The following is a 21,076-nucleotide window of genomic DNA, read 5'->3' on the forward strand; positions in this document are numbered from 1 at the left end:
ATAGGTAGTGAAAGAAAAAAAAAAAAGCCCATGGCATGTTCAATTTTGAGGGTCTTTGAATTCATTTTCACTTACGATGGGTTAAGATTAGAAAGAGGCTTATACTTGCAAATGAAGGGGTAGTTATTCTTCCAGCCCTTCTTAAGCCAAAAACTTGCTGAGTGAAGGATTTCATCCCAAATTCATTATCACTGCATCACCCAGGAACATTATTTTGTACAAAGCTCACATCTTAGAGTTATTCATAGGGTGTCATGTACTGTCCACTAATTGTTCCATATTTGTTGACTCTCTGGTCTTCTTAATGAGATGGTACATACTAGGGGTCTGGGATTGAATCAAAATTATTTTGTATCCTCAAGTGCCTTAAAAGAATAGAAATATGTAGGTTCTAGTCATGGCTTTACCAGTAGTAAACTCTGGGAATTCAGGTTAGTCACTCATCACACTTGTTTGTAACTCTCAGTTTTCTACACATCTTTCCTGCCAAGCTCCAAATTCTTTGACATCAAGTATCTACTCTGGCTCTCTTCCGATCTTTAAAGCAGAATGTCCAGAAAAAGATTTTTTGAAAGAATAGTGGTATTAGTGAGTTTATCTCATATGAAACAAGTCAAAATACGCCAATGTCAATAACCCCTTCCTGCTCTACCCCCTGTCCTCCCAGCCTGGTAAAAAATCCAAAAGTACAAATTTTCATTTTTATTTCAGATTTATTTGAATGTTTAAAGAAAGGTCCATGCTCCGCAGACATGATTCCAAAAACAGGCACAGAATGACAGAATTCCTGGCTTCCTGGAGTAAAAAGAAAATAAAAACAAAGGAAAGAAAACACATGAAGAATTGTTGTACTAAAATAATGAAAATTATAAGATCATTCCATCTTTGGGGACATATGCTTTTGTAAAGGAGGGATGAGTCCCTGGAGAAGGACACCATGCTGGGTAAAGTAGAGGGGCAGCGAATAAAGAGGAAGACCCTCAATGAGATGGATTGACACAGTGGCTGCAACAATAGGCTCAAGCGTACCAGCGATTCTGAGGATGGCGTAAGAATGGGCACTGTTTTATTCTGCTGTACATATGACCACTATGAGTCGGAACCGACTCGATGACATCTAACAACAACACTTTTGTAAAAGGGAATATTGCTGTTGTTGTTAGCTGCTTCCAAATCAGCCCCCGACTCATGGTGACGCCATGCAGAACAGAACAAAACGCTGCCCAGCTTTGCGCTATCCCCTTGATCAACTGCAGATAGGACAATGTTCCATTGTGATCCATAGGGTTATCATTGGCTGATTTTTGGAAGAAGGCCATCAGGCCTTTTTTCGTAGTCTGCCTTAGTCTGGGAGGTCCACTGAAACCTGTTCAACATCACAGCAACACACAAGCCTCCACTGATGGACAGGTGGCGCCTCCACAGGAGGTGCATTGACCAGGGATTGAACTCGAGTCTCCCACATGAGAGGTGAGAACTCTACCATTGAACCACCAATGCCTCATGTGAAAGGGAATGAACCCATTGCTGTCGAGTCGATTCAGACTCATAATGATCCATGCTATATGTATCATAGTCCATGCTATACTTGTTGAAGTGAAAGGCAAGAAAATGCAAACTGAGGATCATTATGGCCACCCCTCAATCAACACCAGCTGACCCTGAGACAGAGCCACCCAACTCTCTGGAGGTATGAGAAAAGAATAATGTGCTCTGCACTGAGTAGCAGACAGTGTCCCCTATTTATTATACTAGACCTTGACCAGAATGGAGTTTTAGCCTTCACCCTCTCCCTCTTACCCTACCAAACACACACAACTGCCCACAGACACTGATACAGCTTACTTATTTTAATATCCGGGGAAGAGGTAGAAATATCTAGTCAAAGTCATCCTTTCAACAGTGGGCATCTGTGCCTTACCATCTGGGGACTCAAATGAAAGTCGAACCTAAAAGAGAAAAGACAATCCTTAGACATATCTTTCTGAATGAAGAATCTTCACTTAAACTGGAAAAATTGCAATGACTATAGCAAAATAAATGAAAGAAAAAAAGAAAAGTTCTTGCATCTTGAAAAATCATAGTTATATACACTTTCAAGCATGGAATGTAGACTTTTTAAATCTATGACTGGATCTGATGGGTATGATGGACACGGGCAAATTAGAGTCCCTAGTTTTCCTCTTCAGAGCAGGAGGGTATTAAAGTAAATGGTTGTTTTCTAGTGGTTGTGCATCATAGCCGGCTGGGTTTGGCTTCCAGGTTTACCACCTCAGCAAAGAAACTCAAGACTCATCTAGAAAGGAGAACATTATTGGAGGATAAACATGTCCAGAGCTGCTCTGTAGGTTTCCAACTGGAACAGCTAAACATTCATAGAGGTAGAGTGGGAGAAGCTTAGGAGCTCACCTTTCTGAAAATTGTCTCCAGGTCACAAGACCAGGCATAGTCTTGAAATTTTTCAATAAGTTTTATAATAAAAAGAGAGCCCAAAGTTGGATGTCTCCAAGAAACATTATCTGTGAATGAAGCACATTCAAAGTCTCATTACAAACCCCTGACTTACCACAGAGAGGGAGCCCTAAGAGCGCCACTCCAGCTTAGGCAGGCTTTCGGGTTCACCCTGTTTTCTCTATGCCACATGCCATTTTTCAGTGAATATACTCAAAGTTCACTGAGAATATTTTTACTGACACTGAACAATTGTTAAGGGTACTATGATATTAAGGTGGCATGACACCTGAGTTCAAGGAGCCACAAAAGTAGTAGAGAGGAGGAAAGGGCAGAATGTGTAGAGGAGAGTGATTGGCTCTTGAGGAAGAAATTCCTTAGAGTGGGCTTCAAGAACATCCCTTACTGATCCTGATTTAACAACACACTGTGAAAGTCAATGTCCTCAACTCTAAAGCAAAGGGTAATGATTTCTGCTACAAAAAGATATTTGAGAATTAGATGTAATGCAACACAAGTGACAGGGGAGTATAATACCCAGTCTATATGGGACTATTATATTAATAACTTTTAAACATATTTTATAAATAATTGAATGAACACAAAATAATATTTGATCATAAGGTATTTACAGAACAAAAAATGCTAACTAATTATGAAAATGGTACCATATGAAAGAAAGTGCAAATCTAAGAAGGATTAAGGGGAAAAAGATAATATATTATTGAAGGACAATAAGGTCTTAAGGAGCGGAGGAATATTAAGGAAGATAGTCATTATGTAGAATAGTAGAGTCATAGAAGTAGTGAAGATATTTTTGAAGTATAAAAAGAAATGTGTAAGAGGAAAGTGATAGCAAAAGCTGTGTATATGACTGTGGACAAGTTCTTTAACCAAACAGTTTAGCCAATGACAATGGTAATAAAATGTATGACAATTAAAGAATAAAATTCTATTTAAAACCATTGCTGTCTTGTAAGGGTAGTTCCAGTTAAAGAAGTGGATGGCAGAAGATGCCTCTGCAAGTCCTTTTTGAAATGAAGGCAGTTGATGGTTACTTACTCAGGGGAACACTATGGTGTGGTTGGGAATATGGAGCTAGGTTTAGTAGTGGGAGCTGAAGATAACTGAGTCAAAGTTTCCGGGAGCCATCTGGAGTGGAGAAGTGAGGAAAGTGAAGGAAAAAAAAGAAAACAAATAAAGGATGATGTATGTTGAGAATCCAAAGACCCACATGGGGCTGTATATCCAGTGCTAAATCTCCTGTGGAAACTGAGATCAAAGGATTTTAGAAACAGTTCTGCCTAATATTAAATTCGAGGTCATTTTTGTCACTGCTACATAAACTCTTCTCGAAGCATTCAGTAAAGTGTGCTAAATATATTTAAGCTGCAAATGTGTGGGTTTTTTGCTTGTTGTTTTTGTGGTGGTTTTTGATCACTGGGAAAACAAAACAAAACATTGAGTTCTGTATCAGGACATGGTCAACGCAATTCAGAGCAAGGGTATCTCTTGATGGATGGCAGTGTCATTACAGGATATAATCCATAAACTCTTTGAGCAGAGGCAAGGGTTAGAGCCAGAAGTAACCAAGGGAATGTGAGTCCCCAGGAAATTGCAAAACATAGTGGATGGAAGGATTCAAATGACCTTTATTTAAATCTTGAGAGGAAAGTGATTGAAGGCAAAATCTGTATTTCAAAATAACATCTTTACTAATGACAGAAGTCATTTAATGGGTAGTTTACTCTGCGTCATGTTCAATGATTCATATATATTATCTAATTTAGTCCTTAAAACAGTGTTATTTTTATTTACATATGTTATTGAGGAATTCAAAGAAAGCTAACAGAAGCTAAATAACTGGAACAAATTTACAAAGTACTAAATGACATGGTCAGGATATGATTCCAAGGCTCTTATTCCAAAGACTAGATTTAGAATATGTAACCATTAAGATTTGTGCTGTTTGATTCACTCCATACTTGTAATTAAAAGTTTTTTCAGCTTATGTCCCTGATTACCTTGTCTGCCTTTTTGCCATTCCCCTACACTATTCTGCTATAAACGCATCATGTCTAGGCATATTGGACTGCTCAGTGACTACTGTTATGGATCTTTTCTCTGTAAAGTCAGATTATCATTTACTTCAGTGTAGAAACTCTTCAATTCATTCTCTGGTAGGCTTTACTTTCAGAAAAAATATTTGTACCACGGAGGAATTTACTAATTACTAATTCAGTGCAAATACACGTATGTTTGGCCTCTGTGGATAAGGGGAATGGAAGGTGTGACTGGAAGGAATGCTTGAGTTGTCTTGAAAAGTCCCATCTAAAGTTCAACACAGGAATCTAATGGGTAGGTGTGAGTCTCTGCACTGGTACTCCCACAAGAGGCCTGCCATTACCTGGTGTCGAGGAACAAAATGCTATAAAATCCTTCTCCACATGGAATTTCTTAAGGGCATCATCCTCAAAATCTTCTGGAGCCAGTGAAGAGCTGCTGATAGAATTTTCTACTGAATCTTTTAACCACACCACTCCCTGGTTCACTGGAAAGACAAGATTAAGTTTCTTCTTATTAGCAACTGCCAAAGGCATATTTACTCCCCTAAACTTCTGTTCAACTGTATTCATTAATTCATTTGTCTCCGATTTTCATCCACATGAATATGCACACACATCTCAGGAAAATCATTTCAACAACTCCTATTGTTATTCTTTCTTCACCCTCAAATTCTAACAACTTCCAAATATCAAAATCTCAGAACTAAAAGTAGTATCTTAGTAGTTAACGATAGAACAAATATCTACCAGCCAGTCACACAACTCACAAAAGCTATGCTTTGTCATTAAGGAGCAGATACAAAAAAAGTGAAGATTACTGGATGTACACAGATGATAAGGTTAGTACATGAAGGTCTTGAGCTCTATCAGATCTCAGCACTCACCACCACGGCAGGCCTGGATGATGATCACCTTGGGTTTGTCTCTCAAATTTGGACAGTTCCGGGTGTTCAAGCTTTGAAAGATGGTGTTGACTTCTAATACATCTGGGATTCCCTCAGAGTACTTCTTCCCACAAATACCATCCCGAATACCGTGAGACATGAACACCAGGAAAGTACTGTCAGAGGTCTCGTGCTCTGGGCAGTCAGCAAATGTCTTCAGCTCTGCAGTCATGTCCTGAAAGAAGCCATACCACTGATTTTGAACTTTGTGATTCACTATCACAGCACTTGGCAAACAAAGAGACACTTTAGGTATTGCTAGGTAATATGAAAAACGGCAGAGTGGAAAAGAAAATTTAAGTCCCAATTCAGCTAAAGATGAAGAAAAGGGCTACAGGAAGTCATTCAAGGATTTCTAGTGCAGAGAAAAGGGGGGCATTATTGAGTTAATACAACACTTTCCAAATAAAATTTTCACAGGATCTTGCTAAAAGACTCTGCATTGGAAAGGAATCTGTAGCATTAATTAACCTCCAAAGAGAAGACTATCTTCTAGAATATCACAAGATTACATTTCCTGGTGCTAAAACCAAGCTTTCTAAATCTGTTTAGGAGTATTATGTATATGACCACTTTTTCTACAGTAATAGACTTTACCGAAGCAGTGAGATTTTGTTTCACATCCACGCTGTACCCCAGTCCTTCGAGCAGTGTCTTCATCCCTCTGATATCAGCATCAGCACCAGCCCTCTTGGGAAGATTCTCAAAATCTATGTTGCAGATAATGAGAGCGAGACGTGTGCGGTTCAACTTTTCTCTTATTGGGTAAATCTGTGGAAAATACAGATTGGATGCACAGTCCTGTTTTCTTTAATAGAGAGACTCTAAACTAAATATTCACCTGGAGGGTCTAAGGCAGTTTCTTCTCTCTTAACCCTATCCAGAAACCAAATTCCATGAACCACAGACAACAATGGGAAAGGGGAATGAGTCAGACTACACCAGTGGAGACAGAGTTTGCAAATACCAAGATGGCAGCAGAGGATTGGTCTAAATTACTTTTGAGGGAGAAGGTTGTAAGTCATGCACCAGCTTTGAAGCCAGAATGACTGAATTTTAAAAATGACTCCTCCAAATACCATTTGTTTGATATTGGGCAAAATACTTAACTATCCATGCTTCAGTTTTTTTAATAACTAGTATAAGTTATTTGAGGCTTAAAGATGTTATTATATGTAAATGCTTTCAGCAATATCTGACATATAGTTAACACTCAAAAGTTGTTGTTGTTAATTACTCGAGTTATTGCACCAAACTTGGGACTCTCCATGTGACTGTGGAATACTAGGAGATAGGAATCCTTTATATAAGAAAGCAGCATGATGATTTTCGTGAACCCCTCAATGAAATTGGCTCTAAGAAAGAGCCACTTCCCTTCAAAATCATCTTAAGTGAAAGAAGTGTATCTTTCACTTCTGATCCTTGTGTTCTGACCACAACACCTCGGCTGACTTTTCATTCCATATCCTGTGCGCTGTTTCTGGTGAGCAAAGCTTAAGCATCCCTCCTGGCTCTGAGGATGTGCACTCAGCTGGTTTGTCCTGCGCTGCCCAGGAGGCTGCAAGAGACAAGAAACACTATGAATAATGGTATCCCTGCTTTTCCTGCTTGACATTCCTCACGGCATCATCTGTGCATGCAGCCAGAGAGGAGTAAATACACTTTTAGGAGGAGAACCTTGGGCTAGTTGTTAACATTGTTAACTAAGTTCACTGCTAATTGGACACATACCAAGCGAGAGGGAAATTTCCTTTGGTGAGACACAGGGATCTACCTTTATCCTTCAGGATCAATACTTTGGGGATAAAAGCATAAATATTTTGGTATAAAAACACAGAAAGGGAGCTTTTCAAGGCTAGGAATAGCAAAAGTCTCAGAAAAATAACCAGTGTTAGATAAAATAATTAAGATGTAAATTTCTTTAGTAAGATGAAAAGCCTAGGATACAAAGCAATGGAAATAGATCTTAATTACTGTATTTAATGTTTGTAAAGGATGTATATTTATCTACTTACTTATTTACTGAACAGGCCTAATACTGTACCCTAGGGATATAAAAGCACAAGACAAAGGTGATGATGATGACAAAGATGAAATGAAGAAGAGAAACCTTTGTCCTCTAAGATGTCTATCTACGGTGTGTACATGTGCAGAGAAGAGGGAGGGTATTGAATATATGAACTAGAATGAATATGAAATAGATTGATAAATAATACAGTCAAGGTGCACACTAGATGTACTTATAGCATTACACATTGATTATGTAAACATATGAGGAAGAGTTTTCACAGAGTTATAAGTAGGAAAAGTCCTGAGGCTCTATTTGATCGCAAGTTAAACACCATCTGACAATGTGATTACTTCCTAAAAGAAGTTAATGTAATATTTGTCAGTTTCAAAATAAAAATAAGTTTCCTAAATATTTGTTGAGTTCTTTTGAAAGTAAACTACTTAACTAGAAAAGTATATTCAATTTTGAATTACAACTTGAAGAGGAATTTGAAGAAACTGTTGTATATTTAGTATAGGTAAACCAAGGCAGCATGAAGTGTGTTGACTATGGAAAAAGTAAGAAATAGATAGATATGTTGGAAAAAACCATAGAAATCATCATTAGAAGGGAGAAATGTTCTGTCTCTGAGAAGAAGGGGAACAATGGGAAAAATTAAGTGGAAAGATTTGGCTCACAATTATAATGTTTCTTAATAAAAGAATAGGGTATCTGGTTATATGCTGAGTGTCCTTTCCTATCAAATATTCAAACAAGCATATATTGGATAATCACCCTTAATGAATCTGTAGAGCGATTTCTGAGTCTGGTGAAATATTTGATACCCTGTCCACTAAATTTCTTCTATATATAAGGTTATTTTATTCCAAGTGAAAAATGGCATTTCAGGATGAAATCATCCCAGAATTGGGGGTGAAAATGTGCTCTAGAACAATTAAAATACTGATTATTTGGTAAGGGTGGGGCTGTATTCATATAAAAACAAGATGTGCCAGAAAGAAACCTGGAGCATGTTGACCTTGTCGGGTAGAGCACTAAAAACTTTTAGTATCTTCCTTATCATTTGGAAGTTAGGAAATTCATGTGCTACTTCTAATATTGTGTGCAATGAAAAGTTTTTGCTTCAAGTTTTGTGGCAAGTACAGGCTAAGTTTTCAAAAATACTATTTCTTTGTCTTCCTGGGCACACAGCTAGTCTACATTTCCAATCACTCTTACAGTTAGGTGTACTTATGTGACAGGGTTCTATACAGTGGAATATGAACACAAGTAAATGATCCTCCATGTGTCTTTCCAATTCCACAAACTGGATGGTGATGAACAAGACTACTTGGGCATCTTATGTGGCAGATATCGAGACACAAGTAGGAAGGGTTCTAGATGTCTGAATCACCACTTGGAGGTGAGCTTCTTAGTGATCAAGAATGCGCATTTTATAATTTTCATGAGTAAAGTTTATGAAATAAATAAAGTTAAATCAATAAATACATTTTTGTTATGTCTGAGTTATGATACCTGTGAGGAGAGTTTTGTTTTTTTTTTTTTTTTTTTACAGCGTACAATGTTACCTTCACTGATACAAATGTGCTTAGTGGTATTTTTATTGCTAAATTTTTATATAGTCTTAATTTGATGAAGGTTATTCTTATATCCCTATTCATTCACGCTTCACACATTCATGTAAACTCAATAAAAGCATGGTTTTTGGTGTTTGGTTTATTACTCTCAAATCAGTCCATAGAACAAGCCATGGATCCTAGTTGGCATGTGATGTATATATATATATATATATTTTTAATGACCTAGTAAATATTAGTGGTACTGATGAAATCATTCAGTGAAACAATATTTACCAAATATTTATTCCATGCATACTATGATCCAAGTACAGTTGACCCTCAGTGGCTCCACATCCGCTGATTCAACCAACTGACAATGAAAACATTTGGAAAAAAAGAAAATTCCAAAATGCCAAACTTGAATTTGCTGGGTGTCAAGTACCATGCTGAATCCACACTAATGAAATGTATAGGCATACCGTGCTAGAGCCTCCCACCATTTCACAGATTCTCAGTCTCTCTCCAGCACTCCTTGTTTGAGCATTGTTTGCCTCGTGTCTGCTCATTATTCCCTAAACAATACAGTATAAAACTATTTACATAGCGTTTACGTTGTATTAGGTATCATAAGTAATCTAGAAGTGATTTAAAGCATGTGGGAGGATGTGCATAGGTTATATGCCAATACTACGCCATTTTATACAAGGGACTTGAGCATCTGCAGATTTTGGTATTGGTAGGGGTCCTGGAAACAATCCCCACGGATACTGAAGGACGGCTGTACTCAGCTGAGACCATAGTTATGAATAAGCCAGACATGTCCAATTTTGCTTATAAGGCTTATAGAACAGTGAGGCAAAAACAATTAATGTATCAAAAATATTGCAAGAAAAACGTAAGGAGAGTTATGGCTGAAGAACTCTAGGGCACTGTAGGAAAAGGGGCTTTGCAATGTTGTAGTAGAAGAAGAAATGGAGAGACCGATTCTTGTTGCAGGGAGGAATTAATAAATTTAGTCATTTCTTCAACGTTGCAGATGAGGGAGAAAGAGTTGAAGATGCATTTCACATTTCTAGTTTGAACAACTAGATGATGTTAGTGACACCGACCGACAAAGGGGAAACTGGAAGAGAAGCAGTTGCAGGAAGAATGGCAAATTCAACTTTGAGTACATTTAAATAAAAGTGTATATGGGAGGTTTGAGTGAATATGTTCAGTGGGCACTTGAATAGAGAAGTTTGGGACTCAAGTGGTTATTCAGGATTTGAGACACCAATTCAGAATTTGTGGAGTATATACACAGATAATGAAGCTATGGAAACTAACGAGACTGTTAAAGCAGAAGAGATTTAGAAGAGATCAAGGCATAGGAAAGATTTCTTTGAATTATCCATTGCCCCTTCACCCTGGGTTCACTTCATGGATCAGTAGTTAATATCAGGGAAGCTGGGGTGCAAAGAAGATTCTTCCTCTGAAAACACCATTACCTGGTAGAAAAGGTGCCACTGCTGGCAAGTCTTGTGCATTAAAGTCATTTCCAGATTGGAGACCTGAGGAAATATGAAGGATTTATCCTTAAAATCGTCACTTATCACCTCTGAAGAATGTTGCCTTACCTTACTGAAAATTCTTTCCACTGGCCTGATGATAATTGTACCTGTCCAAGGTGTGACTCACCTGAAACCAAACTCTTCACTGGGAAACAAAAGCCTCTACACAGTGATCGAGTGGACAGTTATTTAACACTTGAGGTAGAACAAAAGAATGTTTGGAGGTAACTGTGTTGACCTCTGCTTTCTATGATCAAAATGGAATTGAGACATAATCAGCTGTAGAATCAATAAATCTCTTGATATGGGTGTTTCATGGTGGTTCCTGAGGTGACCACTAGTGCATAACAGGTGTGTGCAAGTGAAGTTTTCCACCTCAGAGCTGAATTGGGCTTTGGAGAGAACTATAAAGAAAAGGCCCGTATGCTGGGCACCTAGCCTTGCCAGGATTTATCACAGCAGCAAATGGTGAGGTGGCCTGCTCAAAAAACTAGCTCAAAGTTTCAGATGAATTAATTGGTGAAGTTGTCCCAGGACCTTCTTTAGAGTCTGGGAATTGTGAGGTTAATGGAAATGCTGGAACTCACAAAGTCTTTCAATCTGCTTTTGGGAAGAGAAGTTTATTAGGAATGTCTCCTTTACCCTAGAATCACAGACACTGATGAAAAGTCACTAAAATTTCCCCAAAAGGTTCTGAAAATATTTGTTTCATATTTATTCACCATTAATATTAATAAATCTCCTTTGATCTCCAACCCAGGCTCATGAACCATGAAAATCCTCATGATCCAAAGAGATTCTTGACACATGGGTTAGATCATTTTATAAGTTTAATGCTATGCTGTCTGAGAATTTCTGGAAAGTATTTTGTAATCTTAAGTGTTTTGTATTCTGTTCCCCATTGCCTATATTCTTTGTATCATTTCACGGTGAGCACTAATATGAAGAAGAGGAAGAAGAAGCAACTACCATGTATTGCTGTTATTTTGTGGTAAGAAATTTTTTTTATGGTCATAAAAAACTGACGAAAAGATGCGTGGAGGCAAAGCAATGACAAATCTGATTGAAGGGATTATTGTTTGATACCTAGAGAGACAGGACTCAGGTGTTAGAAATGTCTCAGTGGGTTGTGCAAATGCCTCTAGGATTCAAGGACTATGGATTGAAAGGAATGTGGCAAAGAAGAAGCTTTGACTTTTTTACTATTAGTTTTCATTGTTATTGTTATTGTCTTTAATTTGGCTATGGGATAGAGAGTGTAAAATAAGAAAGAGATTGTAAGTAAAAACAAGAAATTACAAATAGATGGAGATGGCATCTGCTATGTCAGTTCAGGCATCCAAAAACCAAACCCACTGCCATCGAGCTGATCTCAACTCATAGTGATCCCATAGGGTTTCCAAGGTGTAAATCTATACAGAAGTGGACTGCCACATCTTTCTACCTCAAAGCTGTTGGAGGTTCTAAATTGCCAACCTTCTTGTAAGCAGTCAAAAGCTTTAATCACTTTGTCACCAAGGCTCCTTCAGACAGGCATAAGCTTCCTCTATTCCCTAGAAAACAGGCTACATGTTTTCAAAAACATCTGCCCACTTTGCAGTGGCTTTGGGAAGTGCAACTCAGATCAGTGCCTGGCCATCCTCCAGAGCTTCCATCTTCACTGTGTATAGGGACTAAGGAGCCTTAGGACCAGCTCAGATGCCTGAGCCCCTGTGCGGGCCCACAAGAGAACTTGAGGTAGAGGGGCTGGGCCTCACAGAATGGTCCTCAGCCTAGTACCATTCAAGTGGACAATCTTACCCAAAAGAAAAAACAAGAGGCAACTGGAGGAAAGAGTTCACTTAAATTCCTTCCTTTTCTACAAATATTCCACTTAGTTTCTGAATGTTCCACCATCACTGGAATATAAATTCCTGCTGGAAAGCAAAAATTTTAAGGATATGGTAAAAAGTATTTCATTACAACTGTGTGGTGGAAAAGATAGACTTGAGGTCTTCATATTAGGCAACTATATACACGTGCCTAGACATCTCTGAATTTAGCAAAAAATACAAATTAAAACAAAAAATGGTAATAATATGACTTGCCAGGGGACGGAGTGCAGGATGAAGTTTTCAGATTGTTCCCATAAACTTCAAAACATGAGCTACCAAGTACACAGGACAGCAAATGAGCTCGAATCAACAGAAGGAAACAGAGGACAAAGGAACAAGGAAGAAAAGCCAAAGAGATGGGAGACCTGAGATAGAACCACGGACAGAAATGGGTCCCTGAGTTCAGAGGCAAGGGAGTTGTCTGCACACTGACACAACTAATGGAGATATCAGATGTTCAGTTCAAGACCTACTTGAACTTTAATCTGAGTCATCGACCTTTGCTTACCTGAGCAGAGTCCCATCTTCTCTGCAAGGAAGGGGTCTGCTTCACAAATATGACTGATGCAAATCTCGCACGCCCGGCGCCCTTTCCGAATGACGGGGTCAATCAGAGCTCGGGCCTTTTTCATGTCTGTAGCATTTTCACGTCTTATTATCTCCATTTCTTCCTGGTTCAGCACTTTTTTTTCTAATAGTTCATCCAGCAAGCCATTTATTGTGCCCTCGTTCACTGCATGGATAAACAGCTTCCTCTTCTCCAGCAGGACTTTGTCTGTTGGAAGAATAAGGATTCCCTAAGTCCTGAAAACAGCCGAATTCTCTGCTCATGTCGGCATCAGGAAGTAATATCCTTTAAATTTAATCAGTTAAAAAAAAAAACACCTCTCACCACATAGGTCAGTAATCCTGAGGATAGAGAATTTTTTAATTCTACCCCGTCCCAAGGAGCCCTGGCGGCACAGTGATTAAAGCACTCGGCTGCTAACCAAAAGGTCAGCAGTTTGAAGCCACCAGCCACTCCGCAGGAGAAAAGATGTGGCAGTCTGCTTCAGTAAAGATTTACAGCCTTGGAAACCCTATGGGACAGTTCTACTCTGTTTTATAGGGTCGCTATGAATTAGAATCAACTCAGTGGCAGTGGGTTTGGGTGATTTACCCCTGTCCCATTTTCTTCCCTCATTATTACCCACATTTGCTCACTGAGTGGCCTGGAGACTGGGCTTTACTCTCCCTGAGTTAGCACCTGAGGATCAGAGATTCTTCTGACATGCCCTGTGTTTACTCAACCCCGAATGAGGCTGAGTGTTAGCCTGTTTCCTTTGAGGGCAACAGCTGCTGGTTCTTATCCTGGGCTCATTCTGCACCCTTAGTCAGGCTCATCCCATTTGAGAATTCAGTTAACACTGCACAATGAAAGCCTGATAAGAGTAAAGCCCCAGTTCCCTTTTATCCCTTGATTTCCTCTTCATAAAGGCTGCAAAAGCGTCTGGGCCCCTTTCCTCCTCTGTTTGTCTGCCCTCTTCCCTCCCTCTTTTCCCAATCTCTCAGTCTACTCCTACAAACATTCACAGAACCTAATTAAGGGTTCTGAAAAAGCCAACCCATTGCAAAAGTGATTTCTTCCTCAAGACATATCATTTTAGACAGTAAAAACCTAGACAGTAAAAACTCACCCGCCTCCATGGCCCTTTCCTCTCACCCTTGTTGTGTGGTATGAAACTGAAAGCATCTTCTACCTTCCTTTTCAGGCAGGGCGTGTATTCAGATTGAGAAATAACCACTATACATATGTATGTCACTTTTTTTTTCCTCCAAAGAATTCAGATTGCTGAATCTTAGACTGCATCAGGGAGTGTATCCTTGGAAAATTCTCTTCACTAGCACTTTGATACAGTCTGAGTATAAGAAGACAGGGGATTGAAAAATATAAAAGATATGAGAAAGAATGTATACCCTTAAACTCACACAACAAAGAATCTCCAATTCACTGGAAGAATCAACTTAGTTTTTTGAAGGAGGTGATCCACTGTGCCCATGCTGTAACCCACAACTCTGCCATACATTCAGCCACAGGAGTTGTGTGTAATGCTAGGAAGATGTTCTGCTTTTAGCAGTGAAACATTTATAACCAGAGTCAAATATTTCCTTACCTTAATGCTCTTCTTTTACTGATAGGTCAGTTTTGAGGGACACTCTATGATAGAAACTAAAACTCAGATTCTGGATTCAGAATGTCTGACATCACAGTTTAACTATCCATTCTTGGGCCAGGTGTTGAACTTTCCTATGTGTTGGCTTCCCTAACTGTCATGCTTTTTTAATCGTACATATATAAACAGTTGTAAGTATTAAGTAAGTGAAAATGTGGAAACTGCTTAGAACACTGCCTGGCACATAGTAAGCACTCAATAAGTTATGATATTATTATGAGTATAAATATTTCCCACTGGAAAAATATACAAGGTTATTTATTTGCAGATCATCTAGGTAAGTTTATTTTTGTGTGTGTGAGAGAATTCCTATGTATTTCATCCGTTGATTCATTTGGCAATTATATGCGGATGACCTATTCCTTGCCAGGCACTGTTCTATGTTCTGGAGCTACAATAGTGAACATAAAAGACAATGATTTATGCCCACCTGGTCTCACATTCAAGAGGGGAAGACAAACATGAAGCCCAAGTAGTATTTGGAATATTCAGAGTGCTACAGTGTGGAGAGTGCTGAGGAGAAGAAATTAATTAGGGTAATACATTATAAAATATTGAAGGATTCATTGGAAACTGCAGACAGGGCAGCCAGGGAAGGCCTAAAGAGGTCACTTGTTTTTGTAAGCACATGTACATACAATTGTCCCATAAATAACTTCCACGTGGTTAACTGATATTATAAACATATTTGCTGAAAAGTGGATTAATGAGAAAATGTAGATATTACTCCTTCAGGCTCATCTTTTTTTTTTTTTTTTTTTAACCAAAATACTCTTGGGATTATTAACTTATTGTCTTAAGGAACCAGAGTTACTAGAACTTTCTGTGTGTGTGTGTGTGTGTATGTGTACATTTGCACATGTGCATACATGTTTGTCTGTGTATCTAAATTAAATATTGGAAGCCAGATTAGCATTATTTTGAAAGTCTGTACAATAATAAAAAAAAATAAAATTATCCCTCTTTGCAGATGATGTGACCCTATACATAGACAACACCAAATATTCCACAAGAAAACTACTGGAACTAATAGAAAGAGTCAGTAGAGTAGCAGGATACAAGATCCACATACAAAAATCATTTGGATTCCTATACACCAACAAAGAGAACCTCAAAAAGGAAATCATGAAAACAATACTGTTCATAACCGTCCTCCCCAAAAAAATACTTAGGAATAAATCTGACCAGGATGTAAAAGGCATATACAAAGAAGACTACAAAACTCTACTGTAAGAAACCAAAAGAGACCTACATAAATGGAAAAACATACCATGTTCATGGATAGGAAGACTCAATCTTGTGAAAATAACAATTTTACCCAAAGCAATCTACAGATATAAGTCTATCCTGATCCAAATACCTACAGCATTCTTTAATGAGATGGAAAAACTAATCACTAACTTTATATGGAAAAGAAAGAGGCCCTGGAGAAGTAGAGCATTACTGAAAAAAAAGAACAAAATAGGAGGCCTCACACGACCTGATCTCAGAAACTACTATACAGCTGCTATAGTCAAAACAGCCTGTCACTGGTAAAATGACAGACACATAGATCAAGGGAACAGAATTGGGAATCCAGGCTTAAATCCATCCACCTACATTCAGCTGATTTTGACGTAGACCCAAAGTCCATTAAATGGGGGAAAACACAGCCTCTTTAACAAACGGTGCTGGCAAAACTGGATGTCCATCTGTAAAAACATGAAACAGTTCCTGTACTTCACACCATACAAAAAAACTAATTCAAAATGGATTAAAAACCTAAATATGAAACATAAAATTATAAAGATCATGGAGGAAAAAATAGAGACAATGCTAGGGGCCCTAATATATGGCATAAATAGAATACAAACCATAACTAACAATGCACAAACACCAGAAGATAAACTAGATAATGGGAGCTCCTAAAAATTAAACCCTTACGCTCATCAAAAGGCTTCACAGAAAGAGTAAAAAGAGAACCTACAGACTGGGGAAAAAAATTGGCTACAACGTATCTGAAAAGGGTCTAATTTCTAAAATCTACAAGATACTGCAACACTTCAACAACAAAAAGACAAATAATCCAATTAAAATATGGGCAAAGGATATGAACATATATTTCACCAAAAAAGACACCCAGAGGGCTAACAGGCACGTGAGGAAATGCTCATGATCATTAGTCATTAAAGAAATGCAAATCAATACTGCAATGAAGTACTATCTGACCCCAACATTACTGAAATGAATCAAAAAAACAGAAAATAACAAATGTTGGAGAGGTTGTGAGGACATTGGAACTCTTAGGCACTGCTAGTGGGACTGTAAAATGGTATAAGCACTATGGAAAATGATATGGTGCTCCTTAAAAAGCTAGAAATAGAAATACCATGTGACCCAGCAATCCCACTCCTAGAAATATATCCTAGAGAAATAAGAGCCATCACACGAATAGACATATCCACACCCATGTTCATTGCAGCATTATTCACAATAGCAAAAAGATGAAAACAACTTAAGTGCCCATCAACAGATGAATAGATAAGAAAAATTATGGTACATACACACAATGGAGTACTACACAATGATAAAAAACAATGATGAATCTGCAAAATATCTCACAACAGGTATGAATCTTGAGGGCATTATGGTGAGTGAAATAAGTCAATTACAAAAGGACAGATAGTGTATAAGACCACTATTATAAAACTCAAGAATAGGTTTACACACAGAAAAAACAATCTTTGATGGTTACAAGGGAGAAGAAGGCGAGGAGGGAAAATTGGTGACTAGATAGTAGACAAGTGTTAACTTTGGTGAAGGGAAAGAGTTAACAGTATAGGGGAAGTCAGCACAACTTGACCAAGGCAAAGTCATAGGAGCTTCATAGATACATCCAAAACCCCCTGAGGGACTGATTTACTGGGGCTAAGGGCTGGGGACCATGATTGCAGGGGTCATCTAGGTCAATTGGCATAACATAGTTCATAAAGAATGTGTTCTACATTCAACTTTGGTGAGTAGCATCTGGGGTCTTAAAAGCTTGTGACTGGCCATGTCAGATACTTCTACTGATTCCTTTCCATCCAGAGCAAAGGAGAATGAAGAAAACGAAAGACACAGGGGAAACATTAGTCCAAAGGACTAACAGACCACAAGTACCACAGACTCTACCAGCCTGAGCCCAGAAGAACCAGATGGTGCCCAGCTACCACCACCGACTGCTCTGACAGGGATCACAATAGAGGGTCCCATACAGAGTGGGAGAAAAATGTAGAACCTCAAATTCACAAAAGGAAAAACAGACCAGACTTACTGGTCTGACAGAGACGGGAAGAATCCCCACGACTTTGACCCCAATACACCCTTTTAACTCAGAATTGAAGCCATTACTGAAGTTCAACCCTCAGCCAAAGATTAGACAGGTCTATAAAACAAACAATAACACACACGCAGAGAGTGCTTCTTAGTTCAGTCATGTATATGACACCAAAAGGGCAATGTCTGCCCAACAGCAGTGACGAGATGGTAGGAAAGGATAGGAAAAATGGACTGAAGGAAATGGGGAATTGTGGTGTGGAAAGGGAGAACATATACACATTGCAGAGATTGCAACCAACATCACAAAACAATTTTTGTATAAATTGTTGAATGAGAAACTAATTTGCTCTGTAAAATTTCACCTAAAGAACAATAAAAAAAAAAAAAGTCTTTTGACACGGGACCACTAATTTTGCTTCTTGTGCTCTAGCCTGAGTGATGGATTTATTTTAATAGGGATAGAATGCCCTGTACAGTTAGATAATTATGAAGCTGTTAATCTAAGTGCTGTCTCATAGTGTTTTTATCTGTACTTTGCCACTTCCCCAATCAAATTTGAAGCACAATATTATGTGCCTTACACAATCTTTGTGGCAAGGAAGAAAGCAGAAAGTGCACTTTCTTCATTTTCCTTCCACCTTTTTATTCATTCCTTCCCACTACCTGCCTAAACCCCTTAAAGATCTCACATGAGTGAACTTGGGACAACAATATGAGGATATGATAATAAAAGATATGAGAACAAATAAAATAAAGAATATGAGAATAGGATATGAGAATAAAAAGGAGAAACACAAAGAGATTTGTTACCACACTAAAAATAGATTCCTAGAGACTGGAGTCCTGACAGAAGTGCTTGGGTTTCTCCACCACTCACGGCAGCCCAACAATGAGTTGAAGCACCCCAAGGTGACATCCAAACCACAAACAAGAAGGTCAGGTGGTATACCTGGGGATGCAGAACCATAAGCACTGATTTCCATATCCTGCAAAGCTAAACAGAGAGCCACTAGATATCAAGGGCCCACTGTTTCCTCAAAAATGAAAATGCCAAAACTTGGAAACAACTCAAATGTTCATTGTAGGTCCAGGGATAAACAACTTGTGCTATATGCAAACAATGAAATACTACTCAGCAATAAGGAATGAATAAATTACTGATATAGGCAACCACATGGACAAAAACATGCTGAGTGAAAGAAACCGTATTCGAAAGAACGTACAGTCTTATTTTTCCAATTTTATGATGTCCTAGAATAGGCACAACTAATATATTGTGATAGAAGTCAAATCACTAATTGCTTGGGGAGAAGGGGGCCAGAGACAAGAGTTCAAATGGAACTTTCTAGGGGTGATAGAAATATTCCGTATCTTTCTTGTGATGGTGTTATTTTGTTTTTGTTAGGTGCCATGGGGTCAACTTCGACTCATAGCGACCACATATGAGAGAACAGAACTTCCCCATAGGGTTTTCTAGGCTGTAATCTTTATGGGAGCAGACTGCCAGGTCTTTCTCCTGCGGAGCCACTGAGTAGGTTCAAACCACCAACCTTTCAGTTCACAGCCAAGCACTTAACTGTTGTACCACCAGGGCTCCTGTTGATGTTATAAAGGTACACATATTTGTCATTGCTGCTCAAACTATACCTTTACAATGAGTACATTTTATTTTATGTATATTATACCACAACAAAGTTGAATTTTTAAAAACAAAAATGTCCAGAGGAACCTTGTGGGGCAGTGACTAAGAGCTCGGCTGTTCACCAAAAGGTCAGCAGTTCAAATCCACCAGCCACTCCTTGGAAACCCTATGGGGCAGTTCTACTCTGTCCTATAGGGTCGCTATGAGTCAGAATCAACTCGATTATACTACAACAAAGTTGATTTTTTTTTTAACAGGGTTTTTATTTGTTCCTAAAAAGTTGTTATTATAATGCAAATAATAAAAGAAAAAATTACTATTTCTTCACCCTAATTCAATTAGTAAACTTTCTTTTCCAAAAATATAGGAGAATCCCTACACAAAATAGGAAACTGTGTTCCTTCAGAAGTATGACAGAGAAAGACATCTGCTATTCTTTCATCTACTCACAAGAGAGGAGGAACAATACATCTAATTGGAGACACTGGGAAAGGGATAAAAAGAGCTATCTGAGTCCCTTCTGGGATTTTTTTTTTTTTTTTTTTGTGTATACACATGTATCTCCAGTCCCTAGAACTGTCTGCTGTATGTTAAACACCAAATGTATATTTTAAATGAGTGAATGCCTAGTTTTGTTATTTTTCCTCCATTAATTCACATAACGCATTTTAAACGTGAATGGATTCACTCACTTTGTGGTCTTTGGGAGAGACCCCTAATAGGTAGGACGCCTAATGTCATTGCTGTTGTTGTTAGGTGCTTTCAAGTCAGTTCTGATTCACAGCGGACCTATGTACAACAGAACAAAACACTGCCTGGTCTTGGGCCAGCTTTACAATTGTTGTTATGCTTGAGCCCATCATTGTAGCCACTGTGTCAGTCCATCTCACTGAGGTTCTTCCTCCTTTTTGCTGACCCTCTACTTTGCCAAGCATGATGTCCTTCTCACGGGACTGATCCCTCTTGATAACATGTCTAAAGTACATGAGACGCAGTCTTGCCATCCTCGCTTCCAAGGAGCATTCCGGCTGTACTTCTTCCAAGACAGATTTGTTTGTTCTTCCGGTAGTCCATGGTATATTCAATATTCTTCACCTACACCATAATTCAAAAATGTCAATTCTTCTTCTTTCTTCCTTATTCATTGTCCAATTTTCACATGCATACGAGGAGATGGAAAATACCATGGCTTGGGTCAGGCGCTCCTTAGTCCTCAAAGTGACATCTTTGCTTTTTAACACTTTTTTTTTTCACTTTTTTTTTTTTAATGGTACTTCACGTGAAGGCTTAGAGAACTAATAGTTTCCCATGAAACAGAAGTACACATGTTGTTTTATGACATTGCTTAACAACCCCACAACATATCAACCCCCTAACTTCTCAACATTTTTTTTTTTTTTTTTGGTGAAAATACACATAGCCAAAGATACACCATTTCAAAAATGTCTACATGCACAGTTCAGTGA

General features: G+C 38.4%; 1 protein-coding gene across 1 annotated transcript; it reads right to left on the minus strand.

Annotated features, from left to right (window-relative positions):
- Window positions 1-693: 693 nt before the first annotated feature.
- CASP1 (caspase 1) lies at window positions 694-14,193 on the minus strand. Its single transcript, XM_023736932.1, has 10 exons — window positions 14,132-14,193; window positions 12,964-13,230; window positions 10,519-10,581; window positions 6,904-7,019; window positions 6,059-6,232; window positions 5,402-5,636; window positions 4,859-5,002; window positions 2,410-2,519; window positions 1,846-1,949; window positions 694-795 (listed from the first exon to the last, which is right to left on the minus strand). The coding sequence occupies exons 1-9, from the start codon at window positions 14,139-14,141 to the stop codon at window positions 1,851-1,853; spliced, it is 1,218 nt and encodes a 405-aa protein (XP_023592700.1). The 5' UTR covers window positions 14,142-14,193; the 3' UTR covers window positions 694-795; window positions 1,846-1,850.
- Window positions 14,194-21,076: the final 6,883 nt, after the last annotated feature.

The sequence above is a fragment of the Trichechus manatus genome, unplaced genomic scaffold (assembly GCF_000243295.1).
Source record: "Trichechus manatus latirostris isolate Lorelei unplaced genomic scaffold, TriManLat1.0 scaffold00094, whole genome shotgun sequence".
NCBI classification, from domain to species: Eukaryota; Metazoa; Chordata; class Mammalia; order Sirenia; family Trichechidae; genus Trichechus; species Trichechus manatus.

Coding starts and splice junctions, on each gene's coding strand:
- CASP1 (XM_023736932.1), bottom strand. Junction 10,582..12,963: donor GAAGATGGGACTCTGCTCAG/GTAAGCAAAGGT, acceptor ATATTTCCTCAG/GTCTCCAATCTGGAAATGAC. Junction 6,233..6,903: donor GGAATGAAAAGTCAGCCGAG/GTGTTGTGGTCA, acceptor TATTTTCCACAG/ATTTACCCAATAAGAGAAAA.